The sequence below is a fragment of the Pecten maximus genome, chromosome 10 (assembly GCF_902652985.1).
Source record: "Pecten maximus chromosome 10, xPecMax1.1, whole genome shotgun sequence".
NCBI classification, from domain to species: domain Eukaryota; kingdom Metazoa; phylum Mollusca; class Bivalvia; order Pectinida; family Pectinidae; genus Pecten; species Pecten maximus.
The window spans coordinates 29,873,513-29,897,793 of NC_047024.1; the positions used below are offsets into that span (position 1 = coordinate 29,873,513).

A 24,281-nucleotide genomic window follows, 5' to 3' on the forward strand; every position below is an offset into this window, starting at 1 on the left:
CTATATTTAATGTTATATAGACCCAAAATGTATTTCAACAAGTAAAATGCTTAAATAGAGTAAACTATTGTAGATTATGGCAGTTTTGGTAGCCTTTCTGCTTGTAGTAAATGGTAGATCATATTGCTTACATTTTCAACAGTTATTAGAAATAAAGTAATGTTTGTTAAATTATCAGATATTTTTATTATCACAATGTAGCGTCAGGAAAATAGTCGATGTGAATGGTGACAGCTCTCTCAAAGATCACAATTTCCCATCTGTAGATATTCATGTGAATATTGTGACTCTCTCAGTGATCATGTTCGCGACTGTTAAATAGTCGTGTGAATGGCGACGGCTCTCTTATATGTTGAAAATTTTGTACAAAAACAGTTGTTTACTATTTGTTTAAAAGGATTTTTTTCGAATTGTAAATCCACATTGCCCATTGTTTCAGAGTAAATGAAGTTAAATATACGTGTACTGATGAAAATTTTGAAAATCTATCTGGTATCTTATTTATAATCAATAACAATAAAACTATAATTATGATACTACGTAATTAAACAATGGTTTAATCTGTTTATCTGATGTTAGGTAATCTGACTCGAAGGGTCAGGAGGATGGCCTATTGCTATCATGAGTCTTCCATTATCAAGCACTGTGCATAATGTTTTCCACATTTCTGACATCTCCTTCCAAACCCCTGAATTATCCTTGGTCATAATGTCCCCCCCCCCTAGTTTATATAGAGTTTATAAATTATAAAGGTGGAAATAGTAATAAATTATACAGGTAGAAATAATATTATTAGTATTAGAAATGCTTCAATGAAATATCTTTATGTCTTTGAGGTGATTTAGGGGTTTCGTATGATCTATCATATGTTGATAAAATTTTATGTTTTACAATATTTTGTACTTTAAGCAAAATTGTAAAATTTGATGAAAATCAGATGACTGTTAATAGTTAAGACACTTAATTGAACACAAGTAAGTTGGAATTGAAAAAAAAATTGTAGCAGGGTTTTTTCCCTACTTTGTATAAAATAAACAGAGAAAGGAATATATAAATAAAAAAAGAAAAAAAAACAAGTCAGATTGGAGTACAATTTCACATAAGAAACTGAAGAAACCGCATTATATTTCATATTTGTATATACACAAGTTAGAAGTACTTATTATAGGTTAATCTCTATTGACGAAACCATGTTGTAAAATGCCATAATTTGAAATGTTATGACAAAATTGTGGGTTATTTTCCTCCAAAATAAAGACTTGCCCAGTATGTTTTGTGATATGCTAAGGTTGTATAGCTATAAACTGCTTATGGTGCTTTGCATGCTATTTATCTGTTGTATATTATATATTTGTGTCATTTTTATTTTGTTTTAATTCCATTCATATTTATATATTAATCTAACATCGTATATCTCCAAAATCTATCTATAAAGAACTACAGGCTTCTGTTTGGACATTCGGAAATGTATTATACTTGGATGTTGACAAAGTTTTTGTAATTGTATGATTGCTGTGTTATTGGAGTACAATGCACTGATACAAGACAGACTAAGTATAACCTTGAACTCTACCATTATACACATTTAACTGTGGTCAAATGTGTATTTATTGAAAATATTTAACTTTTGAATATAGAATTAATCAAAATAGCCCAGCTGCTTTTTTACTTTCATGGGATAATAGACTTTCAAAATTAGTAAAAAAAAAAATTTAATAATAAAGCATACCACCCCGGTATTAAGGAATATTTGAAACATCAAGTTTCTCCCCAAAAACTTTTGGAAGAAAAGGCTTCACTGTTTTAAGTAGCTAGCAAATATTGTTCAATGTATTGATACTTTTAAAATTAAGGAAAAACTGAAATTTACTATTTTTTAGAGTTTGGTAAAGGATATCAAATAATGGTTTTTAACACCAGAATTAAACAAAAAAATTGAAAATATTTATAATGTATCGACTAATTTGAGTGTTTTCTTCATCAGTCTGGGTACATGTATCTGGGAATGTAGATCATTCCAGAAGTTTCATGTATATATAAATAAACTGTCTTTTTCCAGCATGGAATTCAAATATGTTTGGAATGAAGTCTTGACTTCGATGATTTTTAGTATATGGTCAGATATTTTTTAATTGCAAGTAATTGTGATAGATTAGGTTTTGTCTCTTATCACAGTCGAAGATGTTACAACAGCAGCAACAGCAGGGCCCTCAGCCGCCACGTGGGCCATTCCCTCAGGGCGTGTCTATGGCAATGCAGCAGGTATAGCCCCCTACCCCATCACCATACTCACAATGTCAAGGTCAGACCCTTCCTCTAGGTCACATGATGTATTTAGTCCCTCAATACCAGCATCAGCATCAATGTCAAGCCATGTAGGTCATTCATGTCATATTTTATCTCGCAAAGTAGGAAAACAATGTCAGACCCTTTGTGTAGGTCACAGATTTTTAATTTCTTCCCACAATATGAGGGTCGACAATTTAGGTAAACAATATTAAGGCCAAACTATATAAAAGGTTAAAGATGAATAGAGTCTTAGACTCCAATTGATAAAATTCAGAGTTATCTCCCTTCATTCACATTGCTTCTTTACTTAAAAAGACTTAAACTTTGAATACTGAAATAAGGTTATGTATCCAACTTGACACAGTTATGGCCCTTGGGTTATTTTTGGTGCCACAGTTTGAGGTGATGGGCAATACATTGCTTGCAATTATCTTCCTTATTCCCATGGTGATATGTTCAGAGTTAACATTTTTATATAACATTTTGATAAGAAATATCGTTACTGTTTACAGTTGATATAAGTTATTTTACTGTGATGATGTTCAGAGCCAAATAATTGTTTTTAAAACATTCCAAATATTCCATCAAGAGACCACCATTTCCTTCCCCCATAAAGAAGATTTTAATAGGCTAGCAATGAGACCACTATCTAGCTTTTCTTTGGCTATCTTTTAATGCAGATTTGACTTTATCTTATAATGCTGGTAAGCAAACTTTGAAATGTGAAATTTCATTCAATAAAAAAAATCTTTTTAAAAAGTTTGCCCAGTCAAAATTATAATTTATTGCTCAAATTATTTTGTTTTTCACCTGTATCAGCAGATTCAAAATATAATGTAGAAAAATCTGATCTTATCATTTTGATAGGAAATCACTTTTAATTATCATTCTATAATATATAAGAAATACCTTGATATTGTGAATATACCAATCACATATGTCCATCAAATGTTGGGAAATATCACTTTTTCACTTCAGTTAAATTTGATGCCCATATATCATTAACAACTTTTCACTTCCTGTATACCCCCTTCACAAATCTAAGCTCATTTCAGACTTTCTCAATATGAATTGAAATATTATGTTTGCAACCATTTAGTTTTGTAAAAAGAAATATACTAGGTTTTTCTTTGTTATATTTCACTCCTTTGTATTTGATATGTGGAGCCTATGTTTTGGTGTTGAGACCTCCTCTTTCAGTTTGCATGCTTGGGACTTATGTATAGATTTGCATGATGTGTTGTTTCTTGTCTGTATAGGAGTAATCATTGCTAACATCATACTGGTTCATTACTTTAAATTTATTTAATTTAAAAAAAAATCAAAAAAATCAGCCTTTGTTACTGTCATAATACTTATAATATAAAAAAGAAAATTAAGACTGGGAAAAATGACACATTCAAATGATATCTTTGTAATTATATTTAAAAGTATATTGTCCATAAATGTAATAAAGTTGAGTACAAAGTGTATGTAAACTTTATAGAAGATCTATCAATTTTACTGTTGATTTGATTTGCTAAGATTAAATGTTAAACTTTTTAATGGTCCATCAACTCATTTAAGCTAAAACTGATAAGAGTTTGTAGCTTAACAAGCTACATTTTGTAGCTCGTACCTGGTATCTTCTATCTATATGATTAGGCCTAAACTTTAAGCCCACTATTTGATGTAAACATTAATTCAAATTCTGGCTGAACACAGAGGACTTATATGTACATATTGTATACACATTCCTATTTTCGGAAATAATTGAAAAAAAAAAGAAAATACAGGAGAAAATATTTTTTATGAGACACTGTATACACGAGAAAATATTTGTTATGAGGCACTGTACAAAAGAAAATGCTACCTGTACTGCTTCCTTACTGAAAGTGCTGCTTGTGATTATAAGTATTCTTCATATCCAAGGGTCAAGGTCACTTTAATTATAAGCTCAAGATCCTGTGGGATAATGAATCTTGTCCACCCTTCCTGACCAAAACATTTTTTTGGGGGGTATTGCTTTTCAGTTGCAGAGTTCAAACAGAAAATCAGTTTTTTTATAGACCATGAAATTTTGATGGATATATATTGTGGAATGCCAACTCTCTGCTTGTGGGGAAGTTTTTTAAAAGGCCAACCAATCAGTCAAAATAGTCAAACGTCCATAGCATTCTGCAACAATGAAATTCATAAATTATTTTTTTAAATGAAACCTTGTGATCCTTCCTGATATTTTAGTCGCGGTGGCCGAGTGGTTAAGGTGTCCCGACACTTTATCACTAGCCCTCTGGGTTGCGAGTTCGAAACCTACGTGGGGCAGTTGTCAGGTACTGACTGTAGGCCGGTGGTTTTTCTCCGGGTACTCCGGCTTTCCACCACCTCCAAAACCTGGCACGTCCTTACATGACCCTGGCTGTTAATAGGACGTTAAACAAAAACAAACAAAAACAAACAAAGTCACAAATACAATTGTATAGTGGTGACAGACTTGTCATACCTGTAAAAGTTCTTAATCACAACTGTAGAGGTGACATTAGTCACAACTGTAGTGGTGACAGATTAGTCACACCTGTAGTTGTGATGAATGAGTCACCTCAAGCAGTGACTGATTAGTAACAGATTAGTCACATCTGTAGAGGTAGCATTAGTCACAACTGTACTGATGAGTCATACCTGTAGAGGTGACAGATTAGTCATACCTGTAGAGGTGACAGATTAGTCATACCTGTAGAGGTGACAGATTAGTCATACCTGTAGAGGTGACAGATTAGTCATACCTGTAGAGGTGACAGATTAGTCACACCTGTAGAGGTGACAGATAAGTCATACCTGTAGAGGTGACAGATAAGTCATACCTGTAGTGGTGACAGATTAGTCACACCTGTAGAGGTGACAGATAAGTCATACCTGTAGTGGTGACACCTGTAGAGGTGACAGATTAGTCATACCTCCAGTGGTGACAGATTAGTCACACCTGTAGAGGTGACAGATAAGTCATACCTGTAGAGGTGACAGATAAGTCATACCTGTAGAGGTGACAGATTAGTCACACCTGTAGAGGTGACAGATAAGTCATACCTGTAGTGGTGACACCTGTAGAGGTGACAGATAAGTCACACCTGTAGAGGTGACAGATAAGTCATACCTGTAGAGGTGACAGATAAGTCATACCTGTAGTGGTGACACCTGTAGAAGTGACAGATTAGTCATACCTCCAGTGGTGACAGATTAGTCATACCTGTAGAGGTGACACCTGTAGAGGTGACAGATAAGTCACACCTGTAGAGGTGACAGATAAGTCATACCTGTAGAGGTGACAGATAAGTCATACCTGTAGAGGTGACACCTGTAGAGGTGACAGATTAGTCATACCTCCAGTGGTGACAGATTAGTCATACCTGTAGTGGTGACACCTGTAGAGGTGACAGATTAGTCATACCTCCAGTGGTGACAGATAAGTCATACCTCCAGTGGTGACACCTGTAGAGGTGACAGATAAGTCATACCTGTAGAGGTGACAGATAAGTCATACCTGTAGAGGTGACAGATAAGTCATACCTGTAGTGGTGACACCTGTAGAGGTGACAGATTAGTCATACCTGTAGTGGTGACAGATTAGTCATACCTGTAGAGGTGACACCTATAGAGGTGACAGATAAGTCACACCTGTAGAGGTGACAGATAAGTCATACCTGTAGAGGTGACAGATAAGTCATACCTGTAGAGGTGACATATTAGTCACACCTGTAGAGGTGACAGATTAGTCACACCTGTAGAGGTGACAGATTAGTCACACCTGTAGAGGTGACAGATTAGTCATACCTCCAGTGGTGACACCTGTAGAGGTGACAGATAAGTCATACCTGTAGAGGTGACAGATTAGTCATACCTCCAGTGGTGACACCTGTAGAGGTGACAGATAAGTCATACCTGTAGAGGTAACAGATAAGTCATACCTCCAGTGGTGACAGATAAGTCATACCTGTAGAGGTGACAGATAAGTCATACCTGTAGAGGTGACAGATAAGTCATACCTCCAGTGGTGACACCTGTAGAGGTGACAGATAAGTCATACCTGTAGAGGTGACAGATAAGTCATACCTGTAGAGGTGACAGATAAGTCATACCTCCAGTGGTGACAGATTAGTTGCACTTTTAGTAGTGATAGCCTGATTACACCTGAATCGCTAACAATTTTTCACATTGATGGTCACCAGCTCTTATAATTAAGTGACACAATAAACACTGTAACAGCACATAGCCTAACCTAATACATACTACATTATGTAGCTGATAATACAGTAGTGGTTACATGTATCCTGTATAAAAATATACCTATCATTCATTGCTTCTTAAAAGATACCATATTCAAATTTCTTTTTTCTTTCAGGTTTGTTCACATATTCTTGCTAGAAATGCACTATAAACAAATCTTCGATCCAGAACAATAAATGAAGCTGTAATAGATGTGTAATGAAATAGAGTAGAAATGAAAAGTGTCACGATATGTTGTTTACCTGTCTCTGAGAATGGATGGAGAGTTCTGTTTGTGACTTGTAATAACATCCATTGTTACAGATGCAGCAACCCACTCCAAACACAATGGCTGGACCACAGCAGGTTACCATGACAACACAACCTAATATGCCAATGATAAGCCAGGTTGGTATCCTGCAGATTCTTCAAGTACAATTTTGTACCTGTGTTGTTTTAGTAAACAGCACATATTCCACTCTGGCCAACCATTTTCTGAACTACATACATCTTACATAAAATCCAAAATGTTGGCTAGACTGGAAGACTCTCCATGTATAGATATCAAACAGATAGGGAATGGGTACAGCAAATGAGGTCACTGCTACCTTTATTGACCTTTGACCTTGACAGCATATTCTAAAAAGCAGCATGGTACAGATTTCTGGAGTCTCAGTTTATTTTACCATGTATGGACATCAAACTTATAATAAATGTATGTCATGAGAAGGCAGTATGAAATTGCATAATAAAATGAGCCTCTGCTTGACTATAATTATCCTTAGGCAGAAATTCTATAAAACAGTATAATACAGATTTCTCAAGCAAATACAGATTTCTCAAGCATTTAAATGAAACTAATTTCAATGCAGAATCTACATATGTTAGGTACATAATGGAAGGTCTTTCTGATTATATTACTATTAATTGATGCTTGATTGCCCTACACATACAAGTCCTGCTACACATGTATATAAATGTCATATAATGTGAATTTGGTGTAGGCCCGGGGTGTAATCTGCTGGTATTTTTATGGGATTAGGTGCCGAGTTGCTGTAGATCATAAAATTGTTGGCCTTCGTCATTTGTAATACTGTTATATATTCCCCCAGTATATAAATGTCAGATGGATATATGTGTAAAATTGATGATTTTAAAAGCTTAGTAATTAGTAGATAAATTACATTATAAACTACATATGTGGGTATTTCAGCAACCAAAGATCCAAGGTGCACCAGGTGGCCAGGCAGTGAAACAAGTAACTCCACAACAGCAACAGATGTTGGGTATGTTTTTCCTCTGTTATCTCCCCTTACTTACTTCCCCTTTCCCAATATCAAAGGAGAAAAATTAAAAATGAGTCAATCAATATTCAATTTAAATAAGTAATAGAACAAGCAATGAAGTTAATGGACATCAGAATTTTTTAAATGCTTTTAACCCAATCCTATAAATATGATGAATTGGTGATTAGCAGTTTTAATTATTTATAGGTTGGGGAAAATCCTGTATTGATAAGGATCTATTTATTGATGGGAAATCCTGTTTTGATAAGGATCTATTTATATGCTGGGAAAATCCTGTATTGATAAGGATCTATTTATGGGTGGGAAACCCTGTATTGATCAGAATTATTTATCAAAAGGTATTAAACACAATAAAAAATAGTTTTAATTTTCATCTATTTTCTTTCCCGAATCCTTCTACCCCAGCTTTGATCCCCAAATAAAATTCAGCTTGTTACATTCTGCTTAATTGTCTTTCATAAATCCATTTCCTGTATCGCCTGCAACAAAAAATCATTGAAGATTAAATAAGACTATTGTGTTACTTTGAAGCAGTGATGGCGGCAACAGTGTTATCATATCTCTTTGAAGTTTGTGCTTGGATTTATTGCTTGAAAATCATAAGTTCAGCATTAACTTGATGATATTGTTAGACCACATATTTACTTTTGTTTATAAAATTTGGTATTATTATAATAAAATCTTTATCTCTTCTCCAAATCACATGGAAATAAGATTTTTTTAATACAAACGGTTCTGTTACATATCTGACAGATTTTCTTCTCAGGAAGAGTGATATTTTTGATATTTTTATCAAAATGTCATATTATTTAGGTGAATTTTATTAGAATTAGTGATTTTTTTGCTCCATACCATACATTTTGCAGTGCATCAATGTTTAAAACACAACTGCAACATATTAAGAATGGTTGCTTGTTTGCTATTACTTAATTAACTTTAAAGTTTGGTAGTTTCTAGGGGGAAAAAATAGTGATGGTGAATTTTTTAATTTGCTTAAAATTTTTAGTATCCATCTTCTACACTTAACAAAATTTTGCTAATCTTGTGATCTTGGAAGCACATTTGAATTTCCCCCCATATATTGTTATCTTGATAAAGTAAATGTACAGATAAAATATTTGTGTCATGCAGGTGCTTCTGAAAAACAATTTGCATATGATATTCACATTTACACAAAGAATGCATGTATCAGTAAAACTTTTGTTACTTGTTCTATAATGATAGATAGGGCAGATGAAGGGAGTAAACTCTTTAACCTGCCTGTGATATCATAATTGTAACTTTGAATTAAAACAAGAGCTCAAAAAAAGAATAATATTAGGTGCCCTTTTTTATCTAGATACTTTCATTAGCTTTATGCTATTTAATGAGCTGTAGAATTTTGATTTTTGCTCTGCTATATTTCACAGAAGCCATTTGATCTGGTGTTGGTTTATTTGATACATTTCTGAAGAATACTGAATATTACTTGTGTATATGGGTTCTCTAGAATTTAATTTCTATTTCATTCTAATTTTGATGTCAAGTTTCAAAACTTGCGTTTAGATGAAACCTGTTTTAGAACCAACTTCTTCTGATGCTATATTCTTGTAGATGACATGTATTTTGGTCCTCCTCCAAATATGTACAGTGGTAGGTAGTCGTATTTAAATTTTATTGTTGCTATGGTGACGGAATATTTCCCAGGGTGCATGGCTAACAGTATCTTTCCACTGTCAGTCTTTTAGTGTTGTTTGCAGCATGCTGGTCAGTTGAAAATCAGTGGTCAGTGAAATTTCTTCCAATAGAGCTCAGGTCACTCTAGCGGTTAGTTCCCTTTTGTCATGCCTGCTTTCACTCCTTGGTCGCCATAGAAACAATAGTTCCAGTTGGGCTGCTGTTTTGTTTATCATTATGCAAATTCCATGCTGTTTTATCATATACATATGTATTTAATATGTAGAATTTGTATGAACATGTATATATCAAAAATATGCATAGTTGTATGGTGCTCTACTTTATCATAACACGCCATACCATAATGGAACCAAGCTACATACGGCTTTCACAATTATGGAATGTAATTAAAAGTAAAACACAATATGAATTATCATAATAAAGTATAATGATAGTACTGTATGTCAAGATATTACAGCTGGTGTATACAAATGTTCAGAATATTGATTTTGTTCAAACTTGTTTATGATAATTTCATGTTCCTTGACAATTCTTTAAGATGGATTCCTGCTATTTCATTATTGAAATTTATTGATTTTCTTTAACAGTCAAAGGACCAAAAATTTATGTGTGAATGTGTTTTTCAGTCCCCCACTGGTAATACAGTAGGGTACTATAGATTTGTAATTAGTCCCCCACTGGTAATACTGGAGGGTACTATAGGTTTGTAATTAGTCATCCACTGGTAATACTGGAGGGTACTATAGGTTTGTAATTAGTCCCCCACTGGTAATACTGGAGGGTACTATAGGTTTGTAATTAGTCCCCCACTGGTAATACTGGAGGGTACTATAGATTTGTAATTAGTCCTCCACTGGTAATACTGGGGGTACTATAGGTTTGTAATTAGTCATCCACTGGTAATACTGGAGGGTACAATAGGTTTGTAATTAGTCCCCCACTGGTAATACAGGAGGGTACTATAGGTTTGTAATTAGTCCTCCACTGGTACTACTAGGGTCTGGTTGTTCAACAAGGTGATTCGCTTAATCACTTCATCAGTGAAAAATTCATTTCTCAGAAATTCTCCTTTATGCCATACCGTGGCATCCGTTGTCCATCCGTCCGTCAATAATTGGGGATTCAAAATTGTACAAATGATGGGGCTGACCCCATAGAGGCCTGAGGAGCAGGGCCAAATGTGGTCAAATGGGCTATATTGATATAAATGACTTCTTCTCTGAAACTGAGCAATGGATATCACTCATATTTGCCTGGTAGCATATCACTATGGGGTGGGGATTCAAAATTGTACAAATGATTGGGCTGACCCCCCAGGGGCCTGAAGGGCGGGACCAAATGTGGTCAATTCAGCTATATTGTCATAAACGACTTCTTCTCTGAAACCTAGCAATGGATATATCACTCATAGTTCCATGATAGCATCACTATGGGGATAGTATTCAAAATTGTACAAATGGTGGGGACCTAACCCCCTGGGGGCCAGAGGGACGTGACCAAAATGGGTCAATATAGCTGTACTGATATAAATGACTTCTCTGAAACTGAGCAATGGATATCACTCATATTTCCATGATAGCATCACTATGGGGATAGTATTCAAAATCGGGCAAATGGTGGGGACCTAACCCCCTGGGGCCACAGGGGCGGGGCTAAAGGGGTTAATTTGTCTATTGATATAAACAACTTCTGAAACCAAGCTGTTGATCAATTGGTCATTTTTGCCTGGTAGCATCACTATGAAATGGGGATTCAAAATTGTACAAATAGTTGGGCTTTCCCCACCCCTAGGGACTTGGATTCTTTGTTATATCTTTGAAACCGTTGAGATCCCCACCCCATAACCATATACATTGTTGGGCATGAAGAGATAAACACAATCATGTTGTAAAAATAGGCCCTAGGGTCTTTCCCCACCCCTAGGGACTTGGATTCTTTGTTATATCTTTGAAACCGTTGAGATCCCCACCCGATAACCATATATGGCATTGATAGACTTCAACAAATAAAGCTGTTAACAAATTGAACATGAACATTATTTTTGAAGTTTGATCAAATCAATCAGGTGAGCGATACAGGCCCTCTGGGCCTCCTGTTTAAAACCTGAGTGTGTGTATTTCTTAAAATAAGCAGAGTATAAATAAGAGAGTTATAAATGCTATTATAGTTTCATGAAATTTTGTCAAGTTAGTTTAATCAGAAATGAGTTTATCATGATTGTAAAACTGTTTTTAAAGTGTAAACCACTGGGCCCTGAGGGTAGTTGGGTTCTAAAAATGTGAAATTGGTCCTCATAATTTGATATCAAGATCTATTTCTGAGCCAATGAAAACTGCTTTAAGGTATATTATAGTAGTGACATATGTGAAAGTGTTATGTTGACATTATCAAAGTGGTAACAATCGAGGAGGAATCCATCTTCAAATAGTTGTGTTTTAAAACTAACTTAATACCATATTTAAATGTTTAGTCTAGCGGGCCTAGTCTAAAGTGAGAAATAATAGAACTTTGTGTATCCCGTGTTACCTACCATATCTGTCTTGAAAATACACTCAGGATGCAACATGCAATCTCACATTCAGATATTGTGTTTGGCTTATCAGTAGATGTACTGTCTACTAAACTAAATACATGAATTGGTAGGGTTATTTCCAGACATGGCTTATTGCTCAGATCTGTAATGAGCCATCCAGTCATGAACATTGGTGACCTTCAAAAATGCTGGGCTGTTGATCTAACTTATGAAAGTATGTGTGTTTTCTAAATCAGATATCAAAATCAAAGTTTAAATGTAAAATGATTTTGAGGTCAAAAACAGTTATTAGTAACATTAAAATATTTTATAAAATGGACCTTATAAATACATATATCATGTACAGTCACCTTTTATGTTCCTATTGACTGCTTGTCTGAGGCTGAGGTAGAATTACTATGGAAGCAAGATTTTATTTATACAAAAAATATATAATAATTCTCATCATGATCCTCCCATGTATCGTTTATATCCAGCATTGACTTATCATCAATTAGAAAAGGTAAATGTTCAGGTATGGTAAATGTTCAGGTATGGTAAATGTTCAAATAGGGTAAATGTTCAGATAAGGTAAATGTTCAGATAGGGTAAATATTCAGATAGGGTAAATGTTCAGATAGGGTAAATGTTCAGATAGGGTAAATATTCAGGTATGGTAAATATTCAGGTATGGTAAAAATTCATATAGGGTAAATGTTCAGGTATGGTAAATGTTCAGATAGGGTAAATGTTCAGGTATGGTAAATGTTCATATAGGGTAAATGTTCAGATAAGGTAAATGTTCAGGTATGGTAAATTTTCAGGTATGGTAAATGTTCAGATAGGGTAAATGTTCAGATAGGGTAAATGTTCAGGTATGGTAAATGTTCATATAGGGTAAATGTTCAGAAATGGTAAATGTTCAGATAGGGTAAATGTTCAGATATGGTAAATGTTCAGATAGGGTAAATGTTCAGATAGGGTAAATGTTCAGATATGGTAAATGTTCAGATAGGGTAAATGTTCAGATAGGGTAAATGTTCAGATAGGGTAAATGTTCAGATATGGTAAATGTTTATAATGATGTTGTAAGTTTGTGTTGATCATAAACATTAAGTTTGTCGTATCTTGGTTTTCCCTTTTATGAAATGTTTTTCCATGTGTTGTAGTTGTAGGAGTATTGCCATGTTCAGTGCATAGACTGATAAAATTTGTTGTTATTTAATATGCAGGGATTGCTGCATGTTATTTTTATTCAATTACATCTCATTATATTTCTTAAACTATTTTCTTACTGTGGACATTAATCATCTTTCCTTTCAGTCCTTTCATATCCTCAGCCACTCGTCCAAGACAAAAAAGATAAACCTATTGAAACTGAGGAGGAAATTTCTATTTTCCAGATTTGTTTGTCTAGTGACTTTCTTGTGGAATGATCATTCAGTATTTGGCAATATTGTTTTATAAGTGTTTTATTTTTCACAAACCATATCACAGTTTAAGTTGTCAACTTGTCCTTTGCATCAGGATGAAGATGTTATAATATTTTTTTTTAAATCTTCTAAGTAATTTCAAAAAATTTAAAATGATATTTAAGAGAAATACAACTTCAACTTTATACAATGTGAGAACATTTTCAAGTTACTGCTTTAGAGTTTCTTTAATGTCTTGGCAAATTGAGTGAACTAAGGTATGATTTGAGAAATTCGATTACATGAGGAAGGAAAATTGACAGTCAAATATTTCTTGTTCTGGTGGTTAAAGATGATATTTACAATAATGAACATAGCTGTCTCAGCTATTTATATGTTGGAAGCAATTCTATTTTAGGTAACTATTTCAGCTATTTATAATTGATATTATGGAGCTGTTTCAGTGCAACATAATGATACTGTATATTGGTAGCTGTTTAAATTTCAAAGTGACTATTTCAGGTATATATGTAGCTGTTTCAGCTACTTTAGGTAACTCTTTTAGCTCTTGATATGTTGATTTGCTAGCTATGTATATTTAGTTAACAACTTCAGGTATCTATATGTAGATCGCTGTTTTAGCTATTTATAGGTAAATAACTGTTTTAATTATGTTTTCTTTTTCGCTATATGAATGAAACCAACTGTTAATATTATTTTCAGGTGGTGGAAGACAACTGATATCATGTTTTTATTAGTTAAAGATTGCCTGAGAAAACTTCTCTATTTCATGCCTTTTAGCTCATGTAGCATTGAAAGCTGATGGTCACCTGGCTTAAAATGTAATTGAATAAAAGTGTATTTGATTTATTTAGTTCAGATAACTTGAAAAGGTCAGTGCTTAACTGATATTTGTTTGCTTGTTTGACCAAAAAGTAACCTAAATTAACTGAATTTTTGCAAGTCAGTCTGAAAAGTTAATGTTTTTTCCCCAAGGAATTTAGTATGACATGATATTAGTTTATTATTATTATCATATTTTGTCCTCAGTCACCTTGATATCCCCCAACCCTCCAGTAGTACTGGGGATACGTCTGGGCGCTATGTCATACACTAGTTCACTTTGATGAGGCAGCTTGTCATGTCGTGTATCAAAAGTAGGTCACTCTGACCTATATCTTGACCTTTGACCTACATCAAAGAAAAAAATTGTTCTGCCTATATCTCCTACACTAATTGTCACTAGAACTTCATACTTGGGGTATGCGTTCACCTTGGTGAAGTGGTGCATCATGTATCACAAATAGGTCACTCTGGCCTGCATTTTGACCTTTGACCTACATCAAAGAAAAAGTTTGTGAGGGCTCTGTCTCTTTCACTACTTGTCACTGGATATTGATACTTAGGGTGTTGGTTCACCTTGGTGAGGCGGTGGTCATGTATCAATCATAGGTTACTCTGGTCTACATTTTGACCTGTGACTTATGTCAAAAAAAAGTTTGTCCTTGCTCTATCTCCTACACTACTTGTCTCTGGAACTTCATACTTAGGCTATAGGTTTACCTTGATGAGGCAATGTGTCATGTATCAAAAGTAGGTCACTCTGACCTATATTTTTGTCATTGATCATGATTGATCTGTGCATTCTCTGCATATAATTTTACATCTGGTAGGGACGATACTTTGCTGAATTGTCATTTGTATTTCATCAATCTGTTGTTATATACATAGTACCAATTCGTCAGACCTGGCTAGGAGATTGGAAGATCACCTAGCAGATACATTTACATGTGTCGGATTGTAGATCTATTGAGGTTCTTGATTTCAATCGTTGATTGTATAGATCTAAAGTGCATGTACATAACAAATTATATTGTGGTTTTGTATGTAGGAGTTTAATGACCAATGTGAATGAATAAGTTGTCACCTTGTATGTACAAAATGTAAGTTCCCATTGATACTCAATACTGTCTTGATTTCATTTTTGTGTATATGGGAGAAAACACCAGTTCATATAGGTGTTGTGTTAACTACTTTGTGGCTGTTGTTTAACAACCTTTGTTCCAAGTTATCTCATGCATGTTGAATATTGAGATTTTTATTTTAAGTCAAACATAATTATGTTTCATCAACATTTTACAAAACAATTTATATGTAGGAGAATGTATATAGAAAAGCTGGATTCACTTTACGTGAAAAACTTTGAAAATATGAAATTTAAGCTACAAGATTTGATACCAGAAACATATAGTAATTGATAATCTTAAAAAATTCCCTTTAAAGCCCAACGTATACAACAGCAACAACAGCAGCAGCAGCAACAAAGATTACAGCTTCATCAACAACAACAACAACAACAACAACAACAACAACAGCAGCAACAACAACAACAGCAGCAGCAACAACAGCAACAACACCATCACCAACAACAGGTGACAAACCAACAGATACAGCAACTGCTGCTGAACCAACAGGTGGGTAACCAAGGGATACGCATAGGTAACCAAGGGATACAGATAGCCAAAGTGGTAGGTAGTATTTCTGTTGTGCCTGACAGTATCATAGGAAAGTATCACCATACCTGTTCATGGACTTTTATAACATTTACTTACCATATAAACTTTTTATTCAGATTTTTTAAAGAATATTTCATAAAAGTTTTCAAGACATTATAAATAGCAGAAATACAGTTCTCCATTGTCAGTGTAGGACGAAAAATAACATTCTATTGCCTGTCGGGTGGTTTAAGGAATATGTCTATATTGGTTGACTCGAGTGTTAAGTATGCGTTACAGGCTAATGAATAGTTTGCTGTAGTTTGATTCAACCATTAATTACAATGAAGAATTTTGGGAGCGTATGAAAAAAGCTATTCACTGTTAGAAGTTCTGAAATTTTAAGACATTAAATGACATAAATCCCCATGAACTAGTTATTTGAGTATTTTCAGATGGTATTGTTGAGATGGCCATTTTGCATGCTTGTTGAATGCTAACATCTTATCTTCTCAAAACATGAAAGTGTTTGATGAATTAACATGTCAGTTTAAGGTGGAGGGCAAAGTAACCTACTGGGTCTAATTTGTAATGGAGTTCTTGAAAACTAACAAAGTGTTGAAATTACTATTATCAGATTGGAGGTGCTATTTTAATGACCTTAATAGCCACCATTTTCCAACTATAAAAAAAAAGAGATTCATTCAAGGGTTTTAGCTGAATTGTTCAATAGCCAAGAGTCCCAGGGTCATGATATTGGCCCAGTACTATGCTGGGACGAGGGGCTATTGAGTTTGTTCAAAGAATGACTTTGGCAATGTATCAAGATCACACATGTCAAATGTGTTATAATTCTTTAAATCAATACTCTTCAGTAACTAAATGGCCTAGTGTTATTATATTAGGCAGTCAGTATGCTGGGATGAAAAGTTACCAAATTTGTTCAAATGAATGACCTTGATGTAATTTGAAGGTCATAGGATGAATAACATACATCGTAATATGAGTACATCAGGGATGTACAATTCCACTAGCCTGACTCCCTGGTCTAATGGTTTTCAGATTAGGGCTAACTGCTTGACAGCACTGGCAATTTCCTGATGTAAAACTGCATGCAAAGCTAATTTATTTTTGTACTAAAATTTAGGTTTATAAATCTACAGTCAGTCTGTTTCTTTTGGCTCTCTATAAAGATTAGGAAAATCTTTTAGATATACATAGGTATTAATTGACAGATGTTCACATTATCATCTGAAAAGCTTTCAGTTGAAATGATAACATTGTAAATTTATCAATTAAAATTTGAACTCTCCTTGTCTTCATTTCCTATGATTATAATTACAAGGTAAAAGTGATATTAATTTGATATTGACACCTTCAATATAAATCCAGTCCGTATTTTGCTAGCTGTAATTATGTGATCTGTCAGGAAATCAGATGGAGAATAAAATATCTAGAAAGTAGTGGATCTGAGTGACTCACTAAATTTCAAGTTCATGCACAATGCAAGTTATATTATAGTAGTGATACATTGGTAATCAGGCTGTGTTGGTTTGCTTAAACAAGTAGCTATCAATTTCTGTATACATAATTAGTTCCTGTCATATTTTAGTTTTTTCACATTTGAATTAAAGTATGTTCCATTTTAACTAAATGCAATATTAACATGTTAGTGTATTGGTATGTAACCTACAACCAGTTCAATAAAGTCCACATTTTTTATATATTATTAATTATCATAATGTATGTTAGCTTCTTGTACTGAATATTTAATTTCTTTCTCAATTGTTATTACTATATTCACATAGAAACCTGATTAAGTACTGAACATTATCAGAATTGTTTAATTCTATATTGAATGGCATGGTTCTGATGAATTGAGGAAAAGGTAATAACTAGAACACTGACATGTCAGAAAGGGCCCCGCTATGTGTCTGACCCTTCAGGGTAAATGTAATAATAATTGTCAGTGTTTTTCCTGCCTATATAACTGGGTGCGCCAAACGACCCCATTCTCAATGCGTTTTAGCCTGATTTTTTCCCAAAATCAACTCGAAATTCCAAATAACTTTTGTATGACGACTTTTCACAATCAATGAAAAAATTCCCAGTTTCGTTTTTAGGAATACACTGTGCACTGTAAAATTGGTTAGCATAGAAAATTCAATGTGTGTGTTTGGGTGTAATTTACAGTTTGCGCTCAAATTTTCCCAATTTGGCATATTGAAGTTTTCCCAAAATACCCAGGAAAAACACTGATTGTAATATATTGACATGAAACTATTAGATATATGTTTTTGATTAACCTTTGCTATTGTTTCATTAATGTTAGCATTAATAGGGCCACTGACAATACTGCTTATTATTATTGTATGGAAAAGCTAGCTAAAAGAATTCTACAAGCATTACACTTTTCAAATTTGTTTCAAATCTAATATCAAGGAGCACACAAACTGATATAAACTCAATGCAGTTATTCTAATAAGGTAAACTTGAGAGGATTTTCTGAAAAACAAAACATACCAAATGTGAAGAAAAGGGGAGAAAAAAAGGATTTTTTAAAATATTTTAATAATGTCCTTTTTTTGTCATTTGAGGTATAAGAAATCCAAACCAGTACTTTTTTCACCTTTTTTTGTTTTAAAACTTTTTATATTTAGACCCAATCAACTTCAAAATTTGGTCGCTTGACACCAACTTACCTTCATAATGTCATAACAAAATCTTTAATACCATTTAAAAAATGTCAATCCGACCTTAACATATGACCCATTGACTTTGAACTTTGGTCAGTTGATACCTTGTTTGATTGTGACCAACTTAAGATTTACCATTTAAAAAATGTCAATCCGACCTTAACATATGACCCATTGACTTTGAACTTTGGTCAGTTGATATCTTGTTTGATTGTGACCAACTTTGCATAAGTCATAAATTATGCTAATGGAAGACTGTAATAGTATTGTATATGTATGTGTGTATTGTGGTTTTATGTCAATATGTAAAATGTTACATCATCGAAAATCGGCTTCCCTCAATACATGTATGTACCAATTTTCGCCGCAATCAAATAATATCAAAATTTCTACCAATCAGAAGCCTCTGTTTCATTCCCATGACAACACAGGTTTTGGAAAGGTGAACCATTGTTCCCTCAAAACCCCTATATACCAATTCTCCCACCAAAATCGAACAATAACTAAATTTTGACCAATCAGAAACCTCCATTTGTTACCATGGCAACAGATGGTTTCGTAAGTGGTACCATTGTGTTTGGCTTCCCTAAATACCACTATGTACCAATTTTCACCGAAATCGAACAATATCGAAATTTCAACCAATCAGAAACCTCCATTTGTTACCATGGTAACAGACGGTTTCATAAGTGGTACCATTGTGTTTGGCTTCCCTAAATACCACTATGTACCAATTTTCACCGAAATCGAACAATATCGAAATTTCAACCAATCAGAAACCTCCATTTGTTACCATGGCAACAGACGATTTTGTAAGTGGTACCATTGTGTTTGGCTTCCCTAAATACCACTATGTACCAATTTTCACCGAAATCCTCCAACTCTTGTCAATAATTTGGCGCAAAAGAAAAAAACGGACAGACGGACAGACAGGCGGACAGACGGACAACCTGATTACTATAGGGCACCGCATCTTTGATGCGGGGCCCTAATAAACAATTCTGCAATCTGCTATAACTAATGTTTCAAATTTATATAAAAGCATATCAAAAACAAGATAATTCATTGATAAGAAAATGTCAAAATTGTTTTGACTGCTAAAATCCAAAAGGGTCGATTACCTGGCATTTTGAAGCCGACCCAGGATGACCTTGACCGTTGACCTTTGAACTTGTGACCTTGAACTATGAGTTTGATCATTCTGTCAGTTAACTCTTGGTTTATTTCTTGACAACTTTGCATAATCGAATAGTGAACAGTTAAAAACAACAAAGATCCAGTATTTTCATGTTAATGTTAAAATCCAATATGGCCGCCTAACAGCCATTTTGAATCCGATTTGCATGAAATACTACACATCTGATCTAGGATGCATGAGGAATCATCAGTTCCAATTTGATACAAATCCTTCATATCCTTCAATCATTTTTGTGCAGAAGAAAAAAAACGGACAGACGGACAGACAGACAGACGGACAGACGGACAACCTGATTACTATAGGGCACCCGCATCTCTCGATGCGGGGCCCTAATTATGGAAAACATGATATTTACCTGAAGACCTGTGCTAAAAATTTGCAAAAATGCCAGGGCTAGTAGAATTCTGATCAGGGCAAATGGGAAAAAATAGGCTACTAGCCCTTCAAGGCTTGTAGGAAATTTTCACAATTTTACACCATGTGCATATGGTACATTCAGGTATATTTGATGTGCTCATTTTAGAAATACATGACGAATATATAAAAATAATTACACTATTTACATAAATATAGTCTCTTTTTTATCCATATTGTGACCCTACTGCATGTACGATAAGTACATATCATTTGGAACTACAGCATCGTTAAAAATAATACAACCAAATCCACTCATTTATAATTGTTTATAATTTATCATAATTGTTTACAGAACTGTCAATACTTTTGTCTTGGTTTCCATCAAATAAAGTTTAAGTATGTTGTTCAGTCCATATTTCCATCTGCCAACTGAAACTAGATTTGGAGTCTAAAATAATATTTTCTAAATGTCTTTTGTAAGTTTACATCTCTTTATTGATCTGTACCTGTTTGTTTCCATAGCAACAAGGACAGCAGATTCGTCAACCAAATATGATGATGCAGCAACATCCCCGGGGCCAGGCACCTATTCCCCAGGGGCAGCAGGGTGCAATGAGTGGAGGTCCAGCCATTATGCAGGGTGGACTGCCCCAGATGACACAGCCAGGTCCAGCCTCTGGGCCAGGAAATCAAAACATGTTTGATGATATCAACTTGGAAGCATTTCTCTGAAAAAAACCAGGTGTATACAAAAACCTACAGCATTAGAGATATCAAAGTCACCCTATCATTTCAGATATAGGTTTACTCTCCTAAACATGGTGAAATTCAGTGATTCTGGTATATTAAAACCTGGTATAAGAAATTTATACCAAAACGCAGTAGACAAATGACAGATAAAGGGTTATATTTTAGACATTCATGAAACATTCTTAGGGCTGTTCCGAAACTATCCATTTGGGAGGGGCTGGAGGTATTTTTCCAAAGACCCCACCATCCATCAAATATTAAAACACATTTAGTATAATGAATATTAGAAAATAGCAGATTGATTCCCACCACCGATCAAATTTTAATACAAATGCATCCAACTCCTCTGACACAGATAATTCTGGAATAGCCCTTAGTTCAATTAAATTACCATGACACGAAGATAACATATATTGACGGTAGTTACTTCAAGTTTTCAAAAAAGTGCTTTAAAATTTCATGGTGGTCAAATTTTTGCTGACAGCACAAATAATCAACAGAACTAGATAACAGAGACTTTGTAGACATCTGTATTAGTAAAGAAATCTGACAGAGGAGAACTACATGTATTTACACAGGCCATTATGGCCTAGAAGCTACATTTGTAAATTACTAAGTTTCTTGTGTATCGCCTACAAACTTTATGATTTAAAACATTAAAAAATGCCTTCTGCAGGCCATCTGATGAAGCGGGTTATCTGACTAAATGTTTCCCAAAAAAACCATAAACATTGTGGGCTATACAATGCTTGTCAAATCAAAGTTAACTTTCGTGTTTTCCTGGTGTACTATTAGGTGCCGACATTGCTGTTAATGTCCGAAATATGAACGGTACATTTATCTGTGCGTGGACATATCAAACAAAAACGACTCGCAAGTAGATATATGTTTATAAACACAGTCAACGTGTCAAGGTAATATAGGTCTCAAATGTGAGAGCCAAACACCAATAGCGAGGGTTTTCTCCCCGATAGTGAATTTTACTAATTACGTAGCGGGTAATGATCCTGAGTAGGCCATCTACAGATTTGAAATTATATAAAGTCTTAAATTTATTGAATTATTTTGGCTTGGGAGGGCTAACGGAATGGGCAATACACAGGAAATTATGGCTGGATGGCAGTTTATACCTATATAGGTATACTCATTATGTTCATGGCCTAATATATATATATATATTTGTCCCAGTTAATGCATGTACAACATACTTTAGGTGTTTTGTCGACAGCTACGTGCAAGAGGTATGACAACCATTTCTTCATGGTCAAAGGAAAATGTTCTTATCTATTTGGTATGTGCATTTGATATAAAGTGTTTTTATACACTGTGAATTTACATACAAATTTTAATTCAACCTTTATTCAAAAAGGATTTATTGTCTTGATAGAAATCACATTTTCCTCATGTTTTCTTTATTACTTTTTTTCGCTACTCATACAAGAATGCAATATTTTCAAAATTACAGTAGATCAGAATTTGGAAGCTTTTATAAACTTTCCTTCATCCATTTATATGGATAACAAAAACATAGCATTTTAGATTTGGTGAAATTGTAAAAAGTTTATCAAAAGCTGAAAACTTCTTTTGGCATTGTGTCAAGTAGAAACTAGGTATGACATTATATAAACAAGCCACAGCCCTAGTGTTCTGATTAATATGGATCAGACATGATTGACAATAGTAGGCACTGCATGGATGCCATGTAATCTGGTACATTAGTAATGACTTGACGTGATCGAGAGGGAGAATATTTTTAATAACGTGAAATTTTGTCTTTCGTCGCGCGAGAGAGGTATTCGTGGGAAACAGCTTTTGAATATCGTGAGGCTCCCACTCAGGATGTGAGAGGTGGCAACCATGCATATATAATTTCAGAAAGGTTAACTGATTTCATCCTGTGATAAGATGAGATGTCACATTACATTTAACAGTATGTAATTTTTGTCACCTTGCCTGCAAGAGTGTTTTGGAATACATTATGTATTTTCTTTAATATTGTCATTAACCAAAGTCTTCAATATCACAATTTGACTTCATGCTTGTCGCCTTCAATGCAATATACAATGTTGTGATGTGACACTTTGTCATTAACTTTCCTATACATCATTAACAGGAAGTATTGGGTCTAAGCAATTTACTTTGCAAAATAGTCCATGCAGAATTTGATTCAAGATTTTATCGGACTGATGGACAATTATGGTTTATTTTTTTCATTGTTTGTCTTATTGAATTGTTACGATTTAGAACTGTTGACCAGACTGAATGGAATTTTACCAGGCAGGTCTGATAGGACCATTTTGTGGATATTGACAAAGCATGATAATCATCATTAAACTGTTAGCCATTAGGCTCATCAGAGAATCTCACTTGATAATCTCTCACTGTGGTAATACTATGAAGTTCTCATTGTCAAAAAATATCACTATTTGTAAAATAAGTTCTCATTGTCAAAAAAATCACTATTTTGTAAAATGAATCAAGATGGCTATATTTGTGCTTTTCAAAAATATTGAATTTAATGCTCCTATCAGAAATGTGAGGACCTTAGTGCACCTCTTTAAAAAAAAAATCAGCCTGCAAAAGTTGGTTAGGTGTTATTAATACTTGGGAGAATGCTTATTGTGATTGTTAGAGTGGCTCCACAATGTACTATAAAACTGTAGTACATCGAAATGGTTGGTGAATATGGATGATTGTGCTGCTGCAATGATGGAGTGAGTGTTTGAATACAAGGATCAGTGTGAATACAATTGAACAAGATGAAAGTGTGGCTCGTGTGAATAACCTTTGTACATGTAACTAGTGTGTGAATATTTGTGTGGTCAATTTTATGTGGCAACATATGTGAATAAAGCTTTTATTCATGTGATACGGTTTTAAAATGTGTTTTATGTTGAATTAAGGCCAAGTACCCACAATTTATATTTCTACAGACGGGTGGTCTGTGCTATTTTCAGAATTAAAAAAAACAAATTTTATAACTTTGATAATTTATTAGGTTTGCCTAACCTAGAGGTTCCTGCTGGCTGTACCTGTACCTATCCAGAGCACTAGCTGGAGAAGCTGAAAAAGGTTAACTTAGGCAAGCCATATATGAATGTAAGGTTTGTTTGCTGGGTTTATCACCCCATGAACAGCCAGGGTCATTTTGAGGTGGGGTCTCCTTGTAGTAGTTGGTGACTACCTCGATGAAAAACATACGGGAGGCCTATCACTTGCCACCTAGAGCAATGAGAGTAAAGTGTCTTGCTTAAGGACACAACCATGATAGCACAGAGTGGCCTGTTTCTCAGCCTACCGAGAAACACAAACTGACACGGGTAGAGGGCATTGAGACACACACCTCGGA

At 34.4% G+C, this 24,281-nt stretch overlaps 1 protein-coding gene across 7 annotated transcripts in view; it reads left to right on the top strand.

Annotated features, from left to right (window-relative positions):
* Positions 1-23,801, top strand: part of LOC117336891 (mediator of RNA polymerase II transcription subunit 25-like) — a 48,316-nt gene extending 24,515 nt beyond the window's left edge. For 3 of the 7 annotated variants that reach the window (XM_033897629.1, XM_033897632.1, XM_033897631.1), the window contains exons 17-22: positions 2,176-2,262; positions 6,853-6,936; positions 7,742-7,814; positions 9,429-9,467; positions 15,720-15,964; positions 20,705-23,801. In XM_033897629.1, coding sequence (XP_033753520.1) covers positions 2,176-2,262; positions 6,853-6,936; positions 7,742-7,814; positions 9,429-9,467; positions 15,720-15,964; positions 20,705-20,914 — 738 coding nt within the window. In that variant the 3' untranslated portion in view covers positions 20,915-23,801. The remainder of the gene's footprint in view (positions 1-2,175; positions 2,263-6,852; positions 6,937-7,741; positions 7,815-9,428; positions 9,468-15,719; positions 15,965-20,704) is intronic. The other 4 variants (XM_033897635.1, XM_033897636.1, XM_033897634.1 and 1 more) reach the window with 3 other exon arrangements.
* Positions 23,802-24,281: the final 480 nt, after the last annotated feature.